This window comes from Crocodylus siamensis, chromosome 3 (genome assembly GCF_052110815.1).
Source record: "Crocodylus siamensis isolate JL-2025a chromosome 3, ASM5211081v1, whole genome shotgun sequence".
Taxonomy (NCBI): domain Eukaryota; kingdom Metazoa; phylum Chordata; order Crocodylia; family Crocodylidae; genus Crocodylus; species Crocodylus siamensis.
In genome coordinates, this window is record NC_143397.1 from 217,783,583 (window position 1) to 217,807,448 (window position 23,866).

A 23,866-nucleotide genomic window follows, 5' to 3' on the forward strand; every position below is an offset into this window, starting at 1 on the left:
GGAGCCTGGGTCATGGCATGTGCAGTCAGTACCACCACCCCTAGGCATGCAACAGGGATGGGGCAGTGGCTGGATTCCATTGCAGCAGCCCCAAAGGTGGGCAACTCCTTCCAGCTGCTGCAGCCACCACACTCAGCCCTGCTGCCCAGGCACTCTCATCTGCCTGCCCTGTACCCACCACCAGGGGCAAGACCTGTGAGGGCAAGGAGCTCAGCCAGGCAACTGGGATGGGGCCACGGGCTGGAATGGAGTAGTGTTCAGGGACAAGACTGGCTGGCAGGGCGAGGGAAACCCTGGGATTTTGAGGTGGTGACTGCATGGTACCAGGGTGTTAGAAATATTATTAAAAATGCATTATCAATAAGTCTTGTTAAAACAGCGCAGCTGTCAGCCCTCCCTGGTGAGAGAACTGGGAGAGCTACTGAGAGCTCTTTGTATTAAGGTATCACTCTCTCTTTGTTTTGCAAAGTTACTATCTCTTTGTTACAGTAAAGCATATACTCCTCAGCTTTTCTCATGCAGATAAGAGTAAATTGCAATTCTAGCCTTGAAGCAAGGAAAATTCAAACTTTTGTAACCTCAGGTACTTTCTACCCATGCGCAATGAATTAATACATATAAGCCTATCTGCCCCGCATACTTAAGCAGTTAATTATAATACACATGCGACGTATGATTTGACATATTCACATACGTGTTTGTATGAATCGGAAATGAGTTGTAAAAGTTCCTCCTTCTGCACACGTGGTCAGGAGAGAGGGGATAAAGCCAGCTGGGCAGCTTCCCTCGGGGGCAGCAGAGTGTTTGATCTTTTGTCTCTCTCTCTGACCCTATTTGCAAATATATACCTTTTGTGTTGCTAATAGAGTGTGTCTGTGGCTGAAGGTTTTTTTCGCCTCCCAAGAAACGAACCGCGATTTTTACATCAAGGGCACAGCCATAGTCTGCTCCCCACATGCCCCGGTGACAGGCAGGGGCATGTATGGTGTAGACTGTGCCTCTGGACCGGCCCTGGCCCTGAGCCGCCTCCCCCACAAGATCCTAGATCCAGCCCCAGACAGCTCCCTGCACGGCCATGGCCCCATCCTGTCTGCAGGCCCTGCCCACAGTACTCCCAGCCAGTTTCATGGAGACCCCAGGATCGTAGGGTGGTGAATGAATGGAGTGGGGCTGAGGAAGAACCCCAGTTCTGCAGGCAGGGACATGCAGGGAGCAGATCACGGCTCTGTCCCAGCTTTTCACTGTCACCGCCTCATGACCCCGGGGTCTCCATGGAGACCAGCTGGGAGCTGTATGGGCAGGGCACACATCCAGGTGGACGGGATGGGGCCCTGGGCACATCCACAGCCAGGTCTGGGATCTGTGGGAGGCATCAGTGTAGGGCTGAGGGCTGGGGCAGAGCTGCAATCTGATCCCTGCACATCCCAGCCCACAGGTCCCGCACCTATTGCTGAGCTGTGCTGGAAGCAGATTGTGGCTCTACCCTTGCCCCAGCCCCACACTGTCATCGTCCCAGGCCTCAAGCCTCATCCACCCACCCCGTTCCTGAACACCACTCCCTGCCTGCCGATGGCCCCATCCCACACAGAGAATTTGGGCGAGCTGACGTGTCTGTGTCTGTGGGGCGGGAACGGGTGCTGACCCAGCCTGTAACAGCTCAGCAAAACTCCCTATGTGGCCTGCGGGCCCAAATAATTGCCCATCCCTGTTCTACAAAGCCCTGGAGCAGCTCCAGAGCAGATATGAGCAATAAAAAGAAGGCTTGACAACCTGAAAAACCACACTGTAAGATGCAAGATGTGGTAAGAGCAAGAGACAGTTGGGGCTCATGGATGTACTCCCTGGAGACAGCAGCAAGGCCACGTGAAAGCAAGTCTTCAACACAGACCTGCAGAAAGAACAGAGACTTGAACTGTACTCCCTGTGCAGGTACGGAGACACAGAAAGGCAGAACAGCTCCCCAACCAGGAAAACCTGCCAGTGGAAGAAGATAAATCAACTACCTCCTCTGTAACTGCCCATACGCCCAGGAGGTGTGGAGGAAAGTAGTCATACTCCTCAAGAAGGTGACAGGAGACAAGATCCTGACCAGAGATGTGGTGCTGTTTGGATACCTAATAAGCAGTGGAGGCAGTTTTGCATGTTTATGACAGGTAAAGAAGATAGTGATGGGCATGCAGTTGTGATTATGGGAATCCCGGTTTTCCGTTTCCTATGGGAAAACGGAAAAAAAAACACAGGTTCCCCCTTTAGCCAAGGAAAACACAGATTTTTCATTTTAACGGAGAAACCCACACATTTTGCAGTTTTGGAGAGAGCTCTCTGCAGGATGGCAGATGTCCAGCCTGCAACGGGCTGGAATGGTGTGGGCGGAGGATGGTCAGGCAGGTGGCACCATGTGGACATATATGCATATAGCTGCCAGGCAGCCTGGAGAGCAGCTCCTGCAGGTAAGTCTGATGGGGGGAGGGGTGAATTGAGGCCCCCATAGGAAGGGAGGGGGGCTGCTGCCCAGCCGACGGGTGAGTGGGGCTTGCAGCCGAGAATGCATGGGTGCAAGGCCCTGACAGGGAGCAGGACACAGCTGCGGGCTCTATGCCACTGTGCGCACTCCCAGGAGGCAGGGGAGACTCGTGCCCCCCAGATCTGTGTGTGGGGTGGAAGCAGGCTGCCTGTTACAGGGTCAGGCTCCCCCCCCTGCTGCCCTCCACTGGGACGTCCACAGTCCAGCAGGTGCAACCTGGTACTTCAGGGCAGAGCAGGGCCACGCAAGGGATCTTCTTGATGCTGTGAGCTCCATGCTGCCCTGGCAATATTGCTGCACAGGTAGGGGGCACAGCAGGGGCAGTGGCACGGGGCTTGTGCCCCTTGTTGCTCCAGGGTAGGCAGAGGACACGTTGCCAGGGCAGCATAGAGCTTGCAGTGGCAAGGAGCTTCCCTGCATGACCCCACTCTGCCCTGCTATGCCGAATCACACCTTCTGGGCTGCAGAGGCCCCAGGGAAGGGCAGCAGGGCAGGGAGTCCAAACCCAAGCCCTCAGTGGGCAGCCTGCACCTACCCACAAATCTGGGGAGCACAGTTCCCCCCCGTCTCCTGGGAGTGCACACAGTGGTGGGGAGCCAGCCCAACTCCCTGTCCAAGTCCACAATGCACAGCCAGCAGGCAGTGGGTGGGGGAGAGGGAGAGAGCTCAACATGGGCAAGTAAGTGCCGAAGTGAAGCAGTTAAAAAAAAAACAAACAAGTAATATGAATCAATCCTAAATGAACAAAGTGTGTGAGTACTGTATGTACATTGCTACAGCCATGTTTAATTTCAATTTCAAGGTCAGTGTTTTCAAATTTGCTCCTCACTTCTGTGTGCTCAAGGAGAACAAAATCTGGTGGTAAGGAAAGGGGGAAGGGTCTGCCAGGTGAAAAAGCTGGAAGGAAGCAGAGACCAAAAAGGCTACCTGCAGAGGTGACCCGAGCAGGGTGAGAGGCCAGGGGCAAAGCAGCCTGTGCGGGGCCCCGCCCCCAGACGCAAGGAAGCTGGCAGCAGATTTGGCAGCAGGGGCCCCAGGGGAGGGGCGGGGTGTTGCCCAGCGGCCAGAGGTGGTAGATTCAGCTTAAGCAGCTGGATGTGAAGCTGGGAGCAGCGCAGAGTCACGACTCTGCCTGCTCTGCAGGGCCCCCCAAAGCACGGGCTGCAGGGTGGTCATTCTAATTTGCCCTTCCCCAGGGATGGCCTGGCTACCTGATTTATTTTCCTTGCTGTAGCAGTGGGAAGGGGACATCATCATTCAAAGCAAAGCTCCAATAATTAGATTCTACACCTGGGAAGGTTATAACAAATTTATAAATTTTCCATAAACAAAATCTAATTATTGGGGGGTTGTTTTATACCCAAAATTGCCTTCTATTTGACTAAATATGGTAACATTGGGTGGTGTATGTACATGCACACTCCCATATTATAATTACAAGTTTCTGTGGGCTGAAGCTCACTTCATCAGATGCTGTGAAAGAATGCACATGAAGCAGTGCTAGACAAAATGGAATAACTGCAGGAGGCAAAGGGCAGAGAAGTCTACCTGCCTACATAAGGAACACAAAGAAAAGAAATCCAAAATCCAGAACTCTTGGTTCAGAAACGATACCTTTTATTAGATCAAGTAAGAAATTGCAAAAAATATATATCTTTTTCTCCAAGCTTTCAGGCATACACGCCCTTCCTCAGGCTCAGGGAAAATTAAAGTTGGTAAAGGAATCCTGCTTTATCTGCACAAAGAGCAACTCACAAAGACACTTTCATGGACCTAGGAACAGACTTCACCTTCAGTTTCCTCTGTGCAAAAATGAAGTAGAAAATAACCATCTTTAAATTTTTACCATTTAAATTTTCCCTGAGCCTGAGGAAGGGTGCGTGTGCCCAAAAGCTTGCAGAAAAAGATTTTTTTTTTTTATGTGTTTTCTTACTTCAGCCGTTCCCAAACTCTGACGGAACTGCTTACCACCAATTTAACATAATACAACCTTAAGTACCACCTGCACTCCCAACTCGCAGCCCCCTGCGCTCCCAGCCCTGCAGGTGTCCCACACTCCTGACCCAGAGCCCCTGCTCCCTCCCAGTCCTGCTGCCAGTGTGCGCGCACACACACACACACACACACACACACACACACACGGCAGCAGCTGCCAGCCTGCACACAGAACACATCATCTCCCAACAGCCAAACAGCTTCTGCCCGCTGTCCCTGGCACCAAGCAAAAGCAGAAGCAAAGCAAAAATCCAGACACTTCTCCTAACCACTGACAGGTTGTCTGCATACCACTGGTAGTACACGTGCCATAGTTTGGGAACGGCTGGTTTAACCGATATAAAATTAGAGGAGGTTAAACCAATAGTTTTTAAATAATATTTACATCCCTACCCTGTACTAGTAATTACCAACCAGTACTGACACTCATAAAGTGTCTTTCATCCCAAAATTATTAAGTACTTTACCAGCTGTAAATTATACTTGAAGGCATTATTTTATCCCTTGCCTGGAGCTATGCAGCAACAATGTTAACTTTAGCTAAAGTCAAGGTATTCTTGACTGAAATACATTGACCAGCTGAAACTTCATAGGCAATTCTAGGAAAGAGTAACTAAGTCATATTCAACAACTACCACTTTAAAGCAGGGGTGGCAAAGATATGGCCCACAGAATTTAGTGGACCCTAACATGCATACTCTTGAAATGTCCAAGTGATTTTGTACTAATACATTTCTTTGTATACAACGCTTATGCCCAAAGGGTTCTATATACTCTGAAACATACACAAAACAAGAACAAGCACTTAAACTAAAGTCTGACAACATGACTTACCATAAAACTTTATTTATAATGGTAATACTTTTAAATCCTTTGACCAAGTGTGGCAACCATATAACATTCTTCAAGAGCTAAGTAAGAAGTGGAAAACAGTCTGCTATTTGAGTTCAAAAACAAATATCAGTTAGACCAGGCTTTGTGGTCATTATCTGTAGACAAAACCTGCTTAAACTTTAATACCACAAATGATTAAAAACCATGCATGCTCACACACACACATATGCCTCTAGTCCAAATATTTAACAAAAGTTACTTTCAAAATGCCCCAGGCCGGGGAAGCACTGAGTGCCAGATGGGACCACAGACTGGATCTGGCCCAGAGACAGACTTGGTACCACTTAGCCAGCTCACAGGCCCAAAAGGTTGCACACCAGAGCTTTAGACAACTGTCTAAGAGAGCTCACAGAGCTGTAAATGAAGTTTAATGCCCAAGAAGTACTTACATGAAAAATTACAAACTGTCTTTATGACTTTATTAGGACTTCACCTGAAGCCAACCAGCTCAGTTGAAGAACACATCTTGTTTCCTAGTGAATATACGACAATAAACCCTTAGATTTTACATTTTCTAGCAGAATTAATGCACAGGGAGAACAACACTCAGCTACTATTAGAATTTCTTATGTGTGTAAATAGCACTGTGGATGAAGAATGCACTTGGAACAATACTTGAATTTTTAGGAAGCATTTGACAGGGGATCGTCAAAAGAAGCTATTGGAAACACAAGGAAACACAAGGAAAAGTATCCTGCGTAGAAACCCACAGCTCTTCTATTGAACTGCACCAGACTCAGGCGATAAAATCTTAAAATAAAATTCAGGTTCACAATGCTGGGTCACAATGTTACACAAGTCCAATTAGCTCCAGGCATAATATAAAGGGCATAGGAATATCTTTGAGCAAAAGATAAACAACTTGGACTCAGGTAGTCCTAGAAAACCAAGGGACAGCTGAGCCTAAGCTTCCTATCCAAGTTTGTTGTTGTTTTTGAGCTATCCATAAAGACAACTAGAATCTGCTTGGATGCTACATCAGACACTAAGCACTTCAATGAGGATGCAATGCAGCAGGGTCTCAGCCAATTGATATGTCCCCAGCTCCAACTAAAGGAATTGGTTGATCTAAGACAAAGTTCATACTTCAACTTCCCCCCTTCATTTACCATGGGGGTGGAAAAAAACCCTCATCTTAGAACTGTGTATAGGGTGGGGGAGGGGGGAGCAGGCACTATTGCTCAGACTCTAGCCCCTACCCAGGGTTGGGGCCATAGTCATAGCTGATGCCTGCCACCCCCTCCCCCCACTACCTCTGCACTCCACTACCTCCCCTGCAGCATCTTCTCCCCATCTCCCCCTCCACAGAGCCTCTGCTCCCTTGCCTCACCCTCTCTCTTCCCCTCTATACCTTTGCTCCGTGCCAACAGGTTCGTGCATGCTGCAGCCTGGAGCATTAAGCACAACCCCAGTCCAGCCCCGCAGCAGTCCACAGCGATTATTCCCCTCTGTTCAGCACTGGTGAGGCCACACCTGGGGTACTGCATTCAGTTGCGAGGCCCCCACTACAAAAAGGATGTGGACAAATTGGAGAGAGTCAAGCGGAGGTCAACAAAAATGGTGAGGGGGCTGGGGAACATGACTTAGGAGGAAAGACTGGGGGAACTGGGCTTATTAATCTAGAGAAGATGAGACTGAGAAGAGACTTAATAGCAGTCTTCAACTACCTGAAGGGCGGTTTGAAAGAGGATGGAGGTAGGCTATTCTCACTGGTGGCAGATGACAGAACAAGGAACAACAGTCTGAAGTTGCAGCAAGAGAAGTTTGGGTTAGATATTAGGAAGAACTTTCTCACTAGGAGGGTAGTAAAACACTGGAACAGGTTACCCAGACAAGTGGTGGAAACAACTCTGCCCTTGGGGGTTTTTACAACCTGAATAAACAAAGCTTTGGCTGGGATGATCTAGTTGGGGCTGGTCCTGCTTTGAGCAGGAGGTTGGACTAGACCTCCTGAGGTCCCTTCCCACCCTAACTTTCTATGACTCTATGATTCTACAGGGGCTGTGTGGGGCATGTGCTCAGTGCCCCAGGCTAGAATGGGGATGGAGCCTGCCACCCTGAAGAAGAGGCTGTGGAGGAGGGAGTGAGCAGAGGCAGCAGGCACAAGCAGGGGGCAAGCTCTTTGGCCTCCCTACACCACATGACCTGCCCTCCCCCCTCAGTTCCTGCCTCCTGCAATGGTGGGAGGGATGACTTAGACAACCCTCCTATAGTTAGATTATATGCATGGAAAATTATATCAAATTTACCAATGTTTCATGTACAGAATCTAATTATGGGGGTCATCTTAAGTTCAGGGTCATCTTAGATTTGAGTAAATGCGGTACAATACAGTGCATTTTAATTACCTTCCACACTTTTCTCCTGTGCTGTCTTTCCCTTCCAATCCCCCCAAAAGACACTACCTGTGCACTCAGGCTACCACATCCGCAGCAGAGAAGCAGTCATCCAAGGCTTTGTCATTCTAATCTGGTCATAGAAGGGTGAAGCCCACCAGGACCTGAGCAAAGACATCTAACATACTAATCACCAAGCTGTAACCATCAACACAATAAATATGTCCCATCCCTCAGATGCTTTGTTACTTCCATACAATCAGCGCACACAAAGATAAATTTCTTCATCCCTACCCATGGGAAACACTCAACTCTTCGCAGGTCTATAATCTCTCACATATGGCACCCCTTTTCCACTCCAAAGATCTCCCCATAAAATTGTGATGCATTCATTAAGGAAGGAAGCTGATTTTTTGCCAGAGACATAAGCACCCTGCTTTGATCCTCTGCTCTATAGGCAGCTAAGGAAGTTGATGGTTCTTTACTTCACAGGTGTTAAAAATCATCTCTCTTTTTTAATGGTCATGATGTTCCACTAATGAAGCTAACCTTTTTTAGGGGAATTGTCCTGTCTACAAGGGCTTTGAGTTTCTCCCCTTTTTCACAGCTCTCAGTAGTTCTTTTTAAGATCAGAGGTCTAGCCATAGAGAAGCTAGAGTTTCAGTCAAGCAGGGAAGGGAAGGTGAGTCAGCTGCAGATTAAGCTCTCTGCAGCCATACTCTGGGGAAAAAAATCTTCACAATGACTTTCAAAAAAGAAGTTGCATATTATATTTTACGTATGTTATATGTGAGAAAATACAGTATTTGCCCCAGACTTCCAACTGAACAGGGACCTGCTCATAACTATTACCAACTGTAGCCTAAACAGTTTTTAAAAGAAAAATATAATTTGTTACCAACGGAATATAAATTTTAGTGAAGTTAAAATGAAGAGTTAGACTAGGCCTGAAGATACAAAAAGCAGCCCAAAGTAAGATTACTATGAATTTGGCAGTACTACCTGAAGCAAAAACCAAACAAACAAGCAAACAAAAACAGTTTTAAAAACAAGACTGGACATACAGAACTGATATGGGAAATCCTTGAGAACTAAAGATGTTTTTTAAAGTCCCAAAAACTTGAGAACACAGACCTGGCATGAAGGCTTGAAAATAACTTATGAACTAGAGTTGTATATTTTTTTTTACCCTCTATACTTAATTCAAGCTGTTGGTAATGTTATGACATGAAACACCTAGTAGTTCAAGTAATGGAAACAGAATAGTACAGCGAGGGATGCTATATTAAAATTGGGGTTTTGACTTGGAAGTGCATCCTGACACTCGGTCAGAGACCTGAACTACTTCATTAACCAGGTTTTGTTAAGATGTAAGTGGTTATAATTTCCTATTTTATGAGTTTGCTTAACTACATAAGATTTTAATTTAGCACTTTTTTTTGTTTTATATGCTGCCTAACAAGGCTAAGGTAAGTTAACAAAAGAGAAACAGAATACTTACATAACACAGAATGACAAACCAGTATAAATGGGAACTAAAATATCAACATAAGACAGAGACCCCTTGAACAATATCTCAGCCTAACTTCAGTTGCTGAAACCAAGATTCATTTTAAAAGATTGTCTCTGAGCTCTTTAAGTGTGAGCATTGCTGCTCTCAAGTCTTCCAAGGTCCTTAATGCAGAAATTTTGTCTGAGGTGAATTCAAAGGTTAAATATAATGTAATAAATGGTTTACAAACCTTTATTAAAAGTAAAGAGAAATTGATTAACTTGACAACACAACCCACCCAATCCACAAAGGATGTGCAACAACAAACAAAGAATCTTGCCATAAAAATAATGCAACATGAATAATTTTTACACCTCTTAGACAGGCCTCCCACTCCCCTACATAATGCATAATTCTCAAATGAATACAAAAACAAGCCTCTTTCACCTCCCTCCTGAGACTGGCTCTCCCTGCCCACTCAACTGTTTTATATACATCAACCCCTCAAATCAGCAGATGTCAACACCACCTTCATTTCTCATGATAAATCTTGCTATCCTCAAGGAAAAAGGTAATTCAGAGAGTATCATAAATTACTCTATTAAATAACTTTTGCATTTGTAGACAGACTGAACAACTAATAGTCAAGATCTAGGTTTATTTCTTTGATACACAGTATACCCATTTTGCTACATTTTTCACATGCCTTTGTTTAACTAGTTGCCAGAAGAGTAGTACATAACCAAATTTAACAACATTATTGTACATCCTCCTCATCCAGTGTCATCGAATTAATTCCCAAGTGGAAAGAGAAAATACACCTATGACAGAGGACAACTAGTCAAGAAAAGGAGCCTTGCAATGGCTTGGCAAAATTTCAAAGACTAGGAATTTTCCCTCTCAATGAAGCTAAGCAAAGGGCACTTTTACATGCGCCCCGTGCACTTAATTAAAGCACCACAGTGCATCATGTATCAGCATCCCTGTGCTTAAAAATGGTGGCAAGGGCTGTTGAACTGAAGTCTGTTTGACAACCTTTAGTTCAAGCCCCCCCTTCCACCATTTTTAAAACATGGGGACACTGATGCACAAGATGCAGAAGGCTGCTGGAGTGTGAGAATTACAGCATGTCAGAGCAGTTTCTGTGCTCACAGTTTCTGCGTAAATATATTGTTACTTTCTGTAACAATATATGATTCTCAACAGGTGTGTGAACACCTATGCATGATTCACAACATAAACCCAGAAATTTTAAATAGGAATCCATAGTGTCAAATACATTCTGACCTGTTGTGGCCCTTCTGGAGTTCTTTGCAACAGAGGAATTACTTTTCCATAGTCAAGAAATGAGTGCAAGTTAAAAGTTTGCATTTTCTGAGGGGGTGCCTTGAGTCTAAAAAGGTTAAGAATCACTTCTTTATACTTTAAATTGCAGCATGTGACTTGGTTCAGCCTAGAGAAAAAGCAGACAAGTGGCTGAGGGGAAACATGGATTTTTAATGGAGTACTGTGATTCCACATCTACAGAGAAGTAGGGTAAAGCTATTCAGTGAGAAAGGTCAGAATACCTATAGAAGCAGTGGGGGATGGAAATAGGCACAAAAAAAAAACAACTCAAAACCTGCCATTTGCAGAACTGTTAAACCTTAACCACATTTCCACATTCCTCAACCACAAATTAAGTAAAAGCTGAGCTTATCAACTATTTGATCAACCTTACCAAGGCCATGTGAAAACTTTGTAATGACTACATTTATGCTGGAGTTTTTAACACTGTTCTCAGGCTAAAAAAAAGTATAAGACATCACTTTCTATGGGCATGAATGAAGTGCAAGTGGGAGCTTGAAGGTAGAGCTTAAGCCAATAAACACAGGTGAAGTTATCATAAAGTATGTTGATACATTAGGTTATGCAAGTAAAGCTAATAAAAGGGAATGGTGTAGAGATCATGCTCAGACACCTTCAAGACTGCTGAGATGATTACACTGTCCCATAAAACCTAAGGGCTGCCTACTCAACACCCTCAGGATAAGACATCTGCTTAGCAAGGTAACCAACCCCACTGCTTGTTAATGTACTGTACGATCTCTAAATAAATGTGCTTTATAGAGTAGAACTCTGGTCCCTCCTTGTAGGTGTCAACTCTGACCACACCCTAAACACAACTGTTTGGGTAATGGAAGAGGAAGTAGAAGTTACTAGACATGCTCAGCAGCTATTTCTGTAGCTGTATTGGAAGCTTTCATTGTGAGCAAGCTACCTGGCAGGTCAAACCCCTTTCACGTGCCAAACATTGAGCCAATTGGAGCTTCACGGGTTTGGAAAATAGGACTTAGACAGCAACTAAAAGCTGCAAGACTAAAAGATGCATCTGCTGCCTGGACTGGATTATCTAGGCACTGGATACAAGTTCACCGGCATCTAATAATCCAATGAGTAGAATGCTCCAAACTGTAGCAATGCCTAAACTGCTGTCAGTTTGATGAGAGGGCTTAGAAGTGTTTTGAAAAAAAATGAGATGACACCCTCTTTCGCAAGATCTGTAGAGTCTGGGATCACACACTAAATATTACTGTAATGTCATTTCTGGAAAAAGATTAGACAGAAACCTGCTCTATGCTAAAGTTCAAAATGGTAAAGTTGGAACCTTACAGATTTGCTGTTACCTATTAAAAGTAGAAAGCTTATATAAGCAACAGGCCTTGTAGAGTGTAAGATGCAGTTTTTTGTACTAAGGACTTCAAGATTGAAGAGTATATTTTTCTTGTACAAATACAAAATACCTATAGTTAAAGATACAGAAAGGGAATCTGGAGAACTATAGCTCTATCAGTGGAACTCAACAGCATGCAAAACTAATTGTTCCTTCCTGCAAATTCTGTTGTAAACCCATAGGATAAAAGTGGCTGCCCACCAAAAATATATCATACCAAATTAAAGGGATCTCCTTTTTTGATAATCAGGAAGGAAAATAAGTAGATCTAATCTACCAGCTCCTCAATAAAACATTTGATATGATCCCACATAGGAAATTAGTTTATGCTGTATGTCACAAACCCATCTGCAGGGGACCTCCAGAGCCCTGAGTTTCTCTCCTCTGTGCTGCCACTTATCCCAGGGCAACCTCAGTCTGTTCCTTGGGGCAACTCCTTACCCCAGCAAGGCTCAGGACAACTGTTCTTACACTGGATCTTGCAGACACAGCAAAAAGACTCTCTGCCCACTCCAGGAGACCCACCTTTTTGGACTAAGAAGAAAGTATAGGTCCCCCTCTCTGGAGAGAGCACTAGCCTGGAATGTTATTTGCCCAGAAATCACTCTTTCCACATGCAACCAGTAAGGAAGCAAAACACCACAAGGATTTATTACATAGGATAAAATAATTGTACCAAGGATGGTAATCATCTCTAAGTAGGCATGCCTCAGTCCCCTGGCTAAACCATGTCGATAAGCATAAAGATGTACATAAACAGTACGCCATAATTTATATAGTGATAACAGTAACATAAATGGATACAGCATAATATTGGCTTTCCAAAATGACCACACATGCCGTACCAATAAAACACAGGAAAATATTCATGATACCCCACAAACCCCCTAATCATAGTGGCTGCAGAAAAGCACAATTTATTACAAGAATTAAAACATGGGGAAGAAACTGGCTGAAATGGAATCAACAATTGGTCGTGCTGAAAAGAACAACTATGAGGGTGGAAAAACATTATGACTGGAATTTCTCAAGAATCATGCTTATGACCCTTTGCACAGAAAGCAGAAGTGTGCTGATAAAGTTGGGAATCACTGTAAGCAGAGACAAAGCTTGAAATAGCACACAGGAAGAACTGAAAGACCTTGAAAGCTGATGTATCAAAAGTAGGATCAAATTCAACAGGACAGGTTATGTGCTTAGTGACTAATAAAAAGTTCTGCTATAAACAAAGGGGATTTAATCAATTGGGAGAGAAGAGGTGAAAGATCTACTTGAACTCACTTGCAAGATAGTTATGAGCTACCATGTCACATACAAAAAAGCAAATATCAATTTAAAATGTAAAAGTGGAGAGAAGGAAGTATCAATGTCATTGTACAATACACTACTGAGACCTAATCTGGACCATTTTGTACAGTTCTGTTCATTCACATGCAAAACAAACTAAGCCTGGAACAGGCACAGAGAAGAATTACTAGGATAATCAAGGGAAGGAGAGGGACTCTCTTACAAACTAAGAGTTAAAAAAAAGCTTGGCTACTTTAGCCCAAAGGAACAAAGGCTGAGTTACTATTCAGGATTCAGGACGTGAAAGGGATGCTCCAAACCGTAATCCAGCCCACCGATTACTACCCCATGGTCCTAGGCCATGTGGGCACTAACGATGCGACCAGGAGGAGCCCTGATCACCTGATGGAGGACTACCACGCTCTGGGGTGCATGCTGAAGGAGATGGGCACACAGGTGGTTTTCTCTTCTATCCTGCCAGTGCATGGACGAGGCACACGGCATGAAACGTGCATCGCGGAGACCAACTGGCGGCTACAGGAATGGTGCTTCAAGGAGGGCTTTGGCTTCCTCAGCCACGACCGGCACATCATGACGAGAAACATGCTGGGATGGGATAGGCTCCACCTTTCCCCTAAAGGTAAGCATGTGTTCTCTTCTAGGTTGGCGGACCTCCTCCGGCGGGCTTTAAACTAGGCTCGTCAGGGGAAGGGAAAGATGAGGGAGGAGGATACATCAGACTGCCAGGCCAAACAGCACCCACAACTACAGCCCAGCCCAGACCAACGAGCCAAGTGAATAAACAAGTAAGAGATAGGGGCCAGGGTAACGCTGGGACTAGGGGTCAGTACACACATCCACAGGAGGCCTCATATGCCTCTACACAAACGCTCGTAGTATGGGTAACAAGCAGGAGGAACTCACCCTCCGGCTGGCTGACACCAGCCCGGACATAGTGGGGATTACGGAAATGTGGTGGGACTCCACGCATGATTGGGCGGTGAATGTCAAGGGCTATAGGCTGTATAGGAGGGACAGGATAGGAAAGAGAGGTGGGGGCGTGGCACTCTATATTAAGGAGGACTACGCATCCTCGTCAATTAGCAAGGAGTCAGGGGAGGGGCACTCTGAAGTGCTTTGGGTTAGAGTACAAGGCAGTCAAGGGGAAAGAGACTTAAATGGTGGGAGTCTACTACAGACCTCCTAACCAGGGAGAAGAGCTTGACCAGGAATTCTTGGGTCAGCTCACAGAGGTAGTGAAGGCTAAGGATGTGGCAGTCATGGGGGACCTGAATTTCCCGGACATCTGCTGGGAAGAACAGTCAGCCAGGTCTGAACGCATACGTAGGTTCTTGGACAGAGTGCAGGACCTCCGTCTAACCCAGGAGGTGCACAGCTCCACCAGGGGGGACGCCTTCTTGGACCTAGTGCTGGGTGATGACCTGGTGAGGGGGCTGCGGGTGCTCAACCACATGGGCGACAGCGATCATCGCTTGCTGGAATTCACCATCCAGCGCAAGGTGGCAAAGGCATGCAGTAAGGCAGCAGCCCTAGATTTTAGGAGGGCAAACTTCAATGAGCTAAGGAGGATAGCTGGAGAAGTGCTGAGGTCCCAGAGGGGAGGGGAGCCAGGTGTCCAAGGAGCGTGGTCACTCCTTAAGGAGACGATCCTCCAAGCCCAAAGGAAGGTAATCCCAATGAGGATCAAAGGGAGCAGGAGAACACACAAGCCTCCGTGGCTCACCAAAAGCATCAGGGAATGTGTCCTTGCTGAAAAGGAGTCTTACACCCAATGGAAAGAAGGGGTCATCACCAGGGAGGGCTATTCTGTAGTTGCTCGGGGATGTAGGAGGGTAGTTAGGAAGGCCAAGGCAGAGATGGAACTGGGACTAGCTTCCCAGATTAAGGACAATAAGAAGTCCTTTTTTAAATACATAGGGGGTAAAAAGAAGGTCCCAGGTAATGTGGGGCCCTTGCAGGACGCGTTGGGAAACTTGGTCATCACGCCTGATGGCAAAGCTAACATGTTTAATGATTTCTTTGCCTCCGTCTTCCTAAGTAGGGACCAGAACAGCCACCTTCCTGCTGGAACCCCCTCGGGCCCCGGGGGAGGCACATCTGGGCCACGGGTTAGCGAGGATTTAGTTAGGGAGCTTCTGGAAGGGTTGGACGTATTCAAGTCAGCCGGTCCGGATGATCTCCACCCTAGAGTTCTAAAGGAACTGGCCGAGGTCATTGCAAGTCCCCTGGCACAGCTTTACGAGCATTCGTGGTGCTCTGGTGAGGTACCGGAGGACTGGAAGAGGGCCAACGTGGTCCCCATCTTCAAAAAAGGCAGGAAGGAGGACCCGTTAGTCTTTCCTCGATCCTAGGCAACCTGCTCGATAAAATTATGCTGGCACACATCCAGGAGGGGCCAGCAGGGGACTGCATGCTTAGGGGCAACCAGCATGGGTTCATCAGTGGCAGGTCCTGTCAGACCAACCTGGTGGCCTTTTACGATCAGATCACCAGATCACTAGATGCAGGGGTAGCAGTGGATATAGTCTTCCTGGACTTCCAGAAGGCTTTTGACACCGTCTCTCACCCCGTTCTCATTAAGAAACTGGGGGGCTGTGGTGCAGACACCCACACAGTCAAATGGGTCGCCAACTGGCTGGAGGGCCGCACCCAGAGGGTGGTAGTGGATGGGTCCTTCTCAACCTGGAAGGATGTGGACAGTGGGGTTCCACAGGGCTGGGTCCTCGGGCCCGCACTGTTCAACATCTTCATCAGTGATTTGGACGAGGGGGTAAAAAGCACCCTGTTCAAATTTGCTGATGACACTAAGATGTGGGGGGACGTGGGCACACTAGAAGGATGCAACAGGCTACAATCAGACCTAGACAGGTTACAAGAGTGGGCAGACGAGAATAGGATGGGTTTCAACACAGACAAGTGCAAAGTGATGCACCTCGAGAGGAACAACCAGCACCATACCTACAGGTTAGGGAACTCCCCTGGTCAGCACAGAGGCAGAAAGGGATCTTGGGGTCATCATTTACTCCAGGATGAACATGGGCCGGCAGTGTGGGGAGGCAGTTAGGAAGGCCAACTGCACCTTGTCATGCATCCACAGATGCATCTTGAGCAGGTCCAGGGAGGTGATCCTCCCCCTCTATGTGGCACTGGTCAGGTCACAGTTGGAGTACTGCGTCCAGTTCTGGACGCCGCACTTCAAGAGGGATGTGGACAACATGGAGAGGGTCCAGAGGAGGGCCACTCGCATGATCAGGGGCAGCAGGGCAGGCCCTACAAGGACAGGCTGCAGGACCTGAATCTGTTCAGCCTCCATAAGAGAAGGCTGAGGCAGGGATCTTGTGGCCTGTTACAAACTAGTCAGAGGGGACCAGCAGGCACTGGGGGAGTCCCTGTTTCCCTGAGCACTGCCAGGAGTGACCAGGAATACGGGTCACAAGCTGGCAAAGGGTAGGTTTAGGTTAGATATCAGGAGGCGCTACTTCAGTGTCAGGGCAGCTAGGGTCTGGAACCAACTTCCAAGAGAAGTGGTGCAGGCTCCTACCCTGGGGGTTTTTAGGAGGAGGTTAGATAAACATCTTGCTGGGGTCGTTTGACCCCAGTATTCTTTCCTGCCATGGCAGGGGGTCGGACTAGATGAACTGCTCAGGTCCCTTCCAACCCTAGAAACTATGAAACTATCTCTAAACATATCAGAAAGGTAAACACCAGAAAGGGAATATAATTATTTAAATAGTAGGACAATGTTGGCACAAGAACAGAATTTAGACTGGAAACTAGAAAGTTTCTAACCACCAAAGGAATGAGAGAGGTAATTATCTGTGTTAGTCTATACAGTTCAACTCTGCCTTGCCTTCCACCACAAAGAATGAGGAACGTTTCAATAGGAACCGTGGCAGCAAGGAATTTGCCTGAGTTATCTTATGGTTCAATTAGTTTATTAAACAGATTATATGATACAACTGCCAACAACAACAAGGGACTGGGCTTGATGTACAAAGATCACTTCCTGCCCTATAATCCTGGCTGAGAATAAATAAATTTCAACATCCAAAAATATTCCATTATGAGTGCAGGCACATGGCATGATGTACACACCTAGGTTAGGGATAGAGATTACACAAAACTGGTTTAAGTGATCAGAAACTGGCTTAAACCTGTAACAGAACAGACACATTCCATACACATAAACCAGTTTCAAAATGGCTGAAACCAGTTTGAGATAAACCTGGTTGAATGTAGTATCACACTTAACAGATTGAGCTCAAACCGGTTTATGCAATGTCTGTCCCAGACCCTTTTCTGGTTTAAGTTAAACCAGATTCCTCCAGCATGCTCTCTCGGTGGGGCTCTACTGTGCTCCAGACCAGGGCTGGCCCTGCCCCTCTACTCCCTAGCCTGAGCAGGGATGGGACGTGGTGAGATACTGGCCAGCATAGCCCTGTTAAGGCAAAGTGGGCAGGGAGGGGGTGTTAATTATTCCCTCCTTCCCCTCCTCTCCCACCACAGCCAGGGTCTCCCTGGCAGCTGGAGAGCAGAGGGGAAGGGGCTGCAGCAGTGGCCCCTGGAGCTGGCAGACTGTAGCTACAGGGCAGAAGGGATGGAGGGAGGAGTTAACCCTTTTCCCCACTGCGTTCACCTTAATGGGGCCATGCTGGGGCTCTGTTCTGTGCTGTGGGGGTGGGGGAATGGGGACTCTTCCCCCTCCTTCTCCTCCCTTCAGGGTGGGGGACTGGGGCTCTGTGTGGCACTGGAGTAGGACTCCTGCTCCTTCTCCCTCTCCCTCTCCTTCCCCCCCCACCTCCCCCACCATAGGCTCTGCAGGGCTGCCCAGTTCTGGAGGGGAACTCTTCCCCCTGCTCCTCCCCACCCCGCTGGGGTCGGCGGGGAGACACTCTTCCCCCCCACTCTGTCACCATGGGGCAGGGAGGAAGAGCTCTGCGCACTGCTGCCTGGCTCAGCCGGGGCATGGGGAGCAGCTGTAACTGAGCTACAGCTGCCAGAGGTGGTCCTGCTTCCACTGGCTGGGCTGGCCTCGCTCAGCCCCAGCCAAGACAGTCACATGGTGGGGCTGGGCTGTGAGGATGTGGCCATCCCCAGCAGCTGCAGCTCAGTATTCGGGACACTGAGCCCAGCCAGCAGCACAGCCAGCCGGGTAGAGAGCTAGCTGGGCAAAGACTGAATCAATTCAGGCTCGGGCTTTTTGAATGTCTGTCCCTAGTCCTACTGTTGTGTTTTGCCTTGGAAATCAGGAGTAACTACACTAGTTTAAGTTACACCTGGCATACAGTGTGTGTGTATCCACAACACTAAATCAGTTCCATCCCAGCAAACCCTGCTTTGCATTTGGCAACAACTGTCACTCAGTGTTCTTCCACCTAATGGCAAAGGACTGTAATAGCATCAGTAACACAGCTAGCTAGGAAGTCAGTGGTCTGTCGTGTGACTTGTATTTGTTTATAAATGCATTTGGTTTCTATACCCTATAATAAGAACAATTTTTTTGCCAAATTTCTTAGTTATAACTATTTTGATTTTACATTTTCCCTGATCTTCTCATGGTATGTTTATTGGATTTAAGATTTGCCCTGAAGATGATATATTGTAATCCTTTTAGTCTGAACTGAGTTTACAATAGGGTAATGCTAAACTATTTTTTTCTTTTAGGATTTACTGCTTAATTTAATAGTCATGTGTGATATAAACATACTTCTAAAGTCTTCTTCCCTCATCTGCACTTCAGATATTGAATGTTGCACAGTTATTTTTATTCTTTCATAAAAACAGTAGTAAATCTGTTTTCCTAATACATGCTTAATACATTCTCATACAACGGAAAAATCTGTTTTAAAAGTTTCACAGTTCAGTACAATAATGGGAGTTTAATAATAAAAGAAAAATTAAAAGCTATTTACTTCAATTTATACGAGCTACATACAATCAAATCACATGTAAATTCTAGGAGGTGCACCGATAAAGATTTTCTTGGGTAATACTGATGGCCAATTATTAACCATCCATATTGGCTGATTCCAATCCAATAGCCAATTTACAGCAACGCAGACCAGCAGCACAGAGAGCAGCTTCCTGTTGGTAAGTCTGTTGGGAGGAAGGGGTGGGGGGAGAGGGAAGGTACATGAGGGGGGCAGATTGAAGTCCCCACAGTGAGGGAAGGAGTGGGACAGGCACTGCCCAGTCAGGACACTGAATGTGAACCTGAGGTGGAGCTTGGGACAGACCCACGGATGGCTCATCTGGGGGAGCCATCCACGGGTCTGCCCCATTCTCCACCCCAGGGTCACATTCACTGCCCCCAGGGGAGGCTTGAGGGGTATGTGCCCCCCAGATTTGGGCATGGGGCGAGGTTGGGCTGCCTGCAGTGGGCTCAGGGCCAGCGGCTCTGCCAGCTTCTTCCGGATGTGAGGGCTGGGCCTAAGCTGTGCTCAGGGTGGGCAGCAATGCTGTTGGGAGGGGTGACTACAGGGTTGGCTGTAGCCACCCCTCCCAGTGCCACCACTGCTGCCTGGCCCACCCTCACCTGCCCTGAGTGAAGCCCCGGCCCTGATCCCATAGAGGGCAGCCTGCACCTTGCCCCACACACAAACCGGGGTTGGGGGGGGTCACATGGCCCCCATACCTCTCCCAGGGATGTGCACAGCAGCAGGGAGCCACCCCCGCTCCCTACGACCCCTGGACAAGCTATCTGCTGGTCTGCCCCATGCCCCACCCTGATGTCCCATTCACCACACTGGCTGGGCAGCATCTGCTCCTGCCTGGGCAGCACCTGCTCCTGCCCCTGCCTCATTCCCTCCCTCAACATGGGGGCCTTGATCTGCCCCCCACCACACTACTTCCCTCCCACATGCCCCGGTTGCCTCCCAAAGACTTACAAGCAAGACACTGCTCTCCAAGCTGCCAAGCTGCATTCCTAACCATGTGCCAATCTAATAAGCCACCGATATATTGGTGTTCCTCTAAAGAATTCCATGAAAAGTGTCTACTTACGCCAAGTTTCAAAGAATATATATTTAAATGTTCAATTCAGATTGATAAACACTCATTTTGTCGTTCTCACTTGTAGATTGTTCAAAGAAAACTTTTTCATTAACCTGAAGTAGGGGTAGGCAATTACATAGTGAGCTGAGTGAGCTTTTGCAGGCTGGGGGGATGGAGGTGGGCAACAGCTAGCCCAGCTGCCTGGGAACCCTGGTCTGTCTGGCCTGCACCCATCAACAGTGTTGGACAGAGCAGGCAGGCAGGGTCTCCATGGAGACCAGTGTGGGCCACCACAGGTGGGCAGGGAGCAGCATTTGGGACTGGGATGGATGGGCGGGCCAGAATTGCGGGGTGGTGACAATGCAGGGCCAGGATCACAAGGAGGTGACAGTGCAGGGCTGGGAGCAATAACTGCAATTCGCTCCCTGTGACAGAAGCCAGTTCCGTAGGTAGGGACACATGGGGAGCAAATAACAGATCTGTCCCAGGCCTCAGCCCAGCACCGTCACTGCCCCACAATCCCAGCCCCGGCTCCTCACCCCACTCTTTGCCTGCCCACAGCCCCATCCCATTCACCCAGCCAAGTGTGCCCTGCTGTGGGAGTCCCAAGTCAGTCTCCATGGAGACACTGCCTGTCCAACTCCTCCGTTGGGGTTGTGGAGTAGTGGACAGTGTGAGGCCAAGAACACAAGGAGGTGACAGTGTGGGGCTGGGGCCCAGTGCAAAGCCGAAATCCACTCCTCACATGTACCTGTGACGGGAGCCAGTTCTGCAAGCAGGGATACATGGGGAGCAAATCACAGGTCTGCCCCAGGTCCAATAGTGTCACTGCACCACAATACAAGTCCCGCCCCCCCACCCCACTCCCTAGCCACCCACAGAACCAACCAATCCAGCCAGCCAAGTGTGCCCTGCCTACAGGGGTCCCAAGTCAGTCTCCATAGAGACCCTGCCCACCCAACTGCTCCATCCAGCACCCCCAGCAGTGGGTGTAGGGAAAATGGGATGGGGTGCCCAGGCAGCAGTGGAGACACTGGCAGCAGCAGCCAGGCAGGCCACAGGGGCTTGCCAGTGAGCTGAGTCTGGTCGCCATTTTGCCCCTGCCCTGCTGCACACCTGGGGATAGTGGAACCAGCCACATGTGCCATTTCCCACACTGCTATATGGGGTGGGCAAGGCCAAGAGACCCACGGCAGGCTGGACAAAATACCTTAGCAGGCCAGATATGGCCCATGAGCCATATTTTGTCCACCCCGACCTAAAGAAACCAATGTAGGTGTATAACATCAAGCACAAGCTTCTGTCACTTGTTCCAAGTGAAATTCACCAGTTTAACCAGCAATTAGAGTAAGATGCAGATGGAATGATTCTTTCTAATCACTCCCAAACTTAGTCTTAAGAAGACATAAATCCCTAAAAAATGTTCATTCTAATTAATACTGTATCTTTTTCAAAATATATATTTTTTAATAATAAAGTTAGGCCAACGTCTTGCATTAATAGTTTTGTCAAACATGAGTTCACTGCACAATTTTGGAGATAAACCAAAAAGAAGCAGTAATGAATTGCATGGATCTGCCTCCTTCCTCTATACATTCTTTACAAAGACCACAAAAGTGTTACAAAAGGTGGCACTACCAGCTGGTCTCCAACACCTGCTAGATCAAAAATGGAGGTGAAAAAAAGGAAGAAATAGATTTAAATAACCTTTTTTGGTAGTACAACACAATGCTACCAATAGAAGACTTCCAGCACCATGTAATTAAATGTAGTAATAAATTAGACTTGTGTTCCCCAAATTGCTCCATTGGAGTCAATATGAAAAGTGAGTATTATCTTACCTGTATTGAGTCTATTTACTGCCTTCACTTCAGCTGTCTTATACTTATTTTCTCCATTAGCTTTTTCCATTGAACTTATTTCTCCAACAAATTCCACAGCTTTTGTAGCACTTACATCTAGTCCATGTGTTTCAGAAAGAGCCCTTGTATGTCCAAGGCCACTCTGTTGTTTCTCTTTACCCTAGAGAGAAAAACACATTCAGGAGAGCATTCGCTCATAACACAGCTTTTGCCGATAAATATGCAGCTGTTCATAGTACAGAAAACACCAGAATTCAGATATACATTAGGTTTAACATTGTGCATCTTATGATTTCAAGACAATAATTAGATATAAACTGCATCCAAACTCCCACGCTTCTCCACAAGTTTCAAAGTTTGGCAATACAGGCTAAGACAAATCATTCCTTTTCTATGACATCTATGCAAGTCATTGTGATCCAAATACTACTACTTCCAGCCTTTAATTACAACAAGCAATCCCACTGACTGCCCTAGCAACTAGTGGGAAGTAGATTTTTCATAATAAGGCAGGCAAAACCAGGTGACAGTGTACACACACACATGCAAAAAACCCACACTTCTAATATAAAATAGAAATAACATCATCTGCTTATGAACTCAGTTCAAAGGTTTCTGCAATTTAAGTTATGACATAGTGAGTTTTCTGGTATTAGAGCCTGAAATATCTGAATCCTTATTAATAACACTTACTCAACACACCAACATTTTTAAATTACAGTTCTTGAAAAGTGACTTTGTTTTTCTGAAATGGTTTTTGCCAGGGCATTCCAAACATTCTACAGGCAGCAATGACCCAGTATCCAAAGCCCAGGCCAATACTGTAATCCATACTTTGACTACAATGGGACTTGTATATGATCTGTATTCTGATTACTTTTACTTAGGTGTTATAAAGCACCTTACTAATATATTCTCTTCCCCACTGATGTGAACAGGTCCTAGTTATAGAACAGAAGGCAAGATTCAGCTTGAGTAAAGATATCAGGTTCTGACCAGTTAAGATTACTTGTGTGATTAAGGGCTATTCGTTGTAGGCAGACATCTCAGACTTTAGTAACAGTGCTACATATACATATATGTTTTCCCACTGCATTCTTCTTTTTTACCTCTGCTACCTTAAATCCTGGGCCCAGTTGTTCTACTTCTTTCTCCAAACAGATTGTATTCTTGTTCCCCGGAGGTATAAACCTTGGTTTTTTTGCTGAGTTCCCTAGCAGTTGACTTGGAGCTGCTGATCGCCTCATATTCAATTCTGCCAATCTGAAAAACATCAGATACAAAAGGTGGGGTTTTTTGGCAATGCAGAATAATGGCAAAAGCATTTTAATGAATCGCTCTATAAATGCTTCTTAAAAATTAAAATATCTCAATAATTTCCAAACAGAAATATTTGTTCTCCGATCCAACAGAATAAAAGTAACCAAACTAATTAATCATTTTTTTAAAAATATGTGCGCATACCATAAATTAAAGGACTAAGCTAGTAAATGACATTTTTCCTGATTTATACCATATAAATCCTGCTTTACTATTTCCTCTTTCATCTAGTCAATGATAGAATATGTAGCATAGGAATTACTTTTCTACAAATTATACAGAGATGTTAGACTATAAAAAGAAAGATATGTGGAAACAGAAATTACTCTTATGCCCTTCACAGCTAATCTTGAAAATCCAATTCTAGTACACACAACGCACTGAAAGGAACAGTGAAATAATGGAGTAAACCTTGGTTTCTCACAGGTT

General features: G+C 46.5%; 1 protein-coding gene across 8 annotated transcripts in view; it reads right to left on the bottom strand.

The window, feature by feature from the left end:
- RAD54B (RAD54 homolog B) overlaps positions 1-23,866 on the bottom strand; it is a 121,955-nt gene that overhangs the window by 91,845 nt on the left and 6,244 nt on the right. For 7 of the 8 annotated variants that reach the window (XM_090040347.1, XM_090040346.1, XM_090040345.1 and 4 more), the window contains exons 2-3: positions 23,227-23,380; positions 22,097-22,277 (exon numbers count right to left, since the gene is read on the bottom strand). In XM_090040347.1, coding sequence (XP_089896473.1) covers positions 22,097-22,277; positions 23,227-23,364 — 319 coding nt within the window. In that variant the 5' untranslated portion in view covers positions 23,365-23,380. The remainder of the gene's footprint in view (positions 1-22,096; positions 22,278-23,226; positions 23,381-23,866) is intronic. The other variant, XM_090040344.1, reaches the window with a different exon arrangement.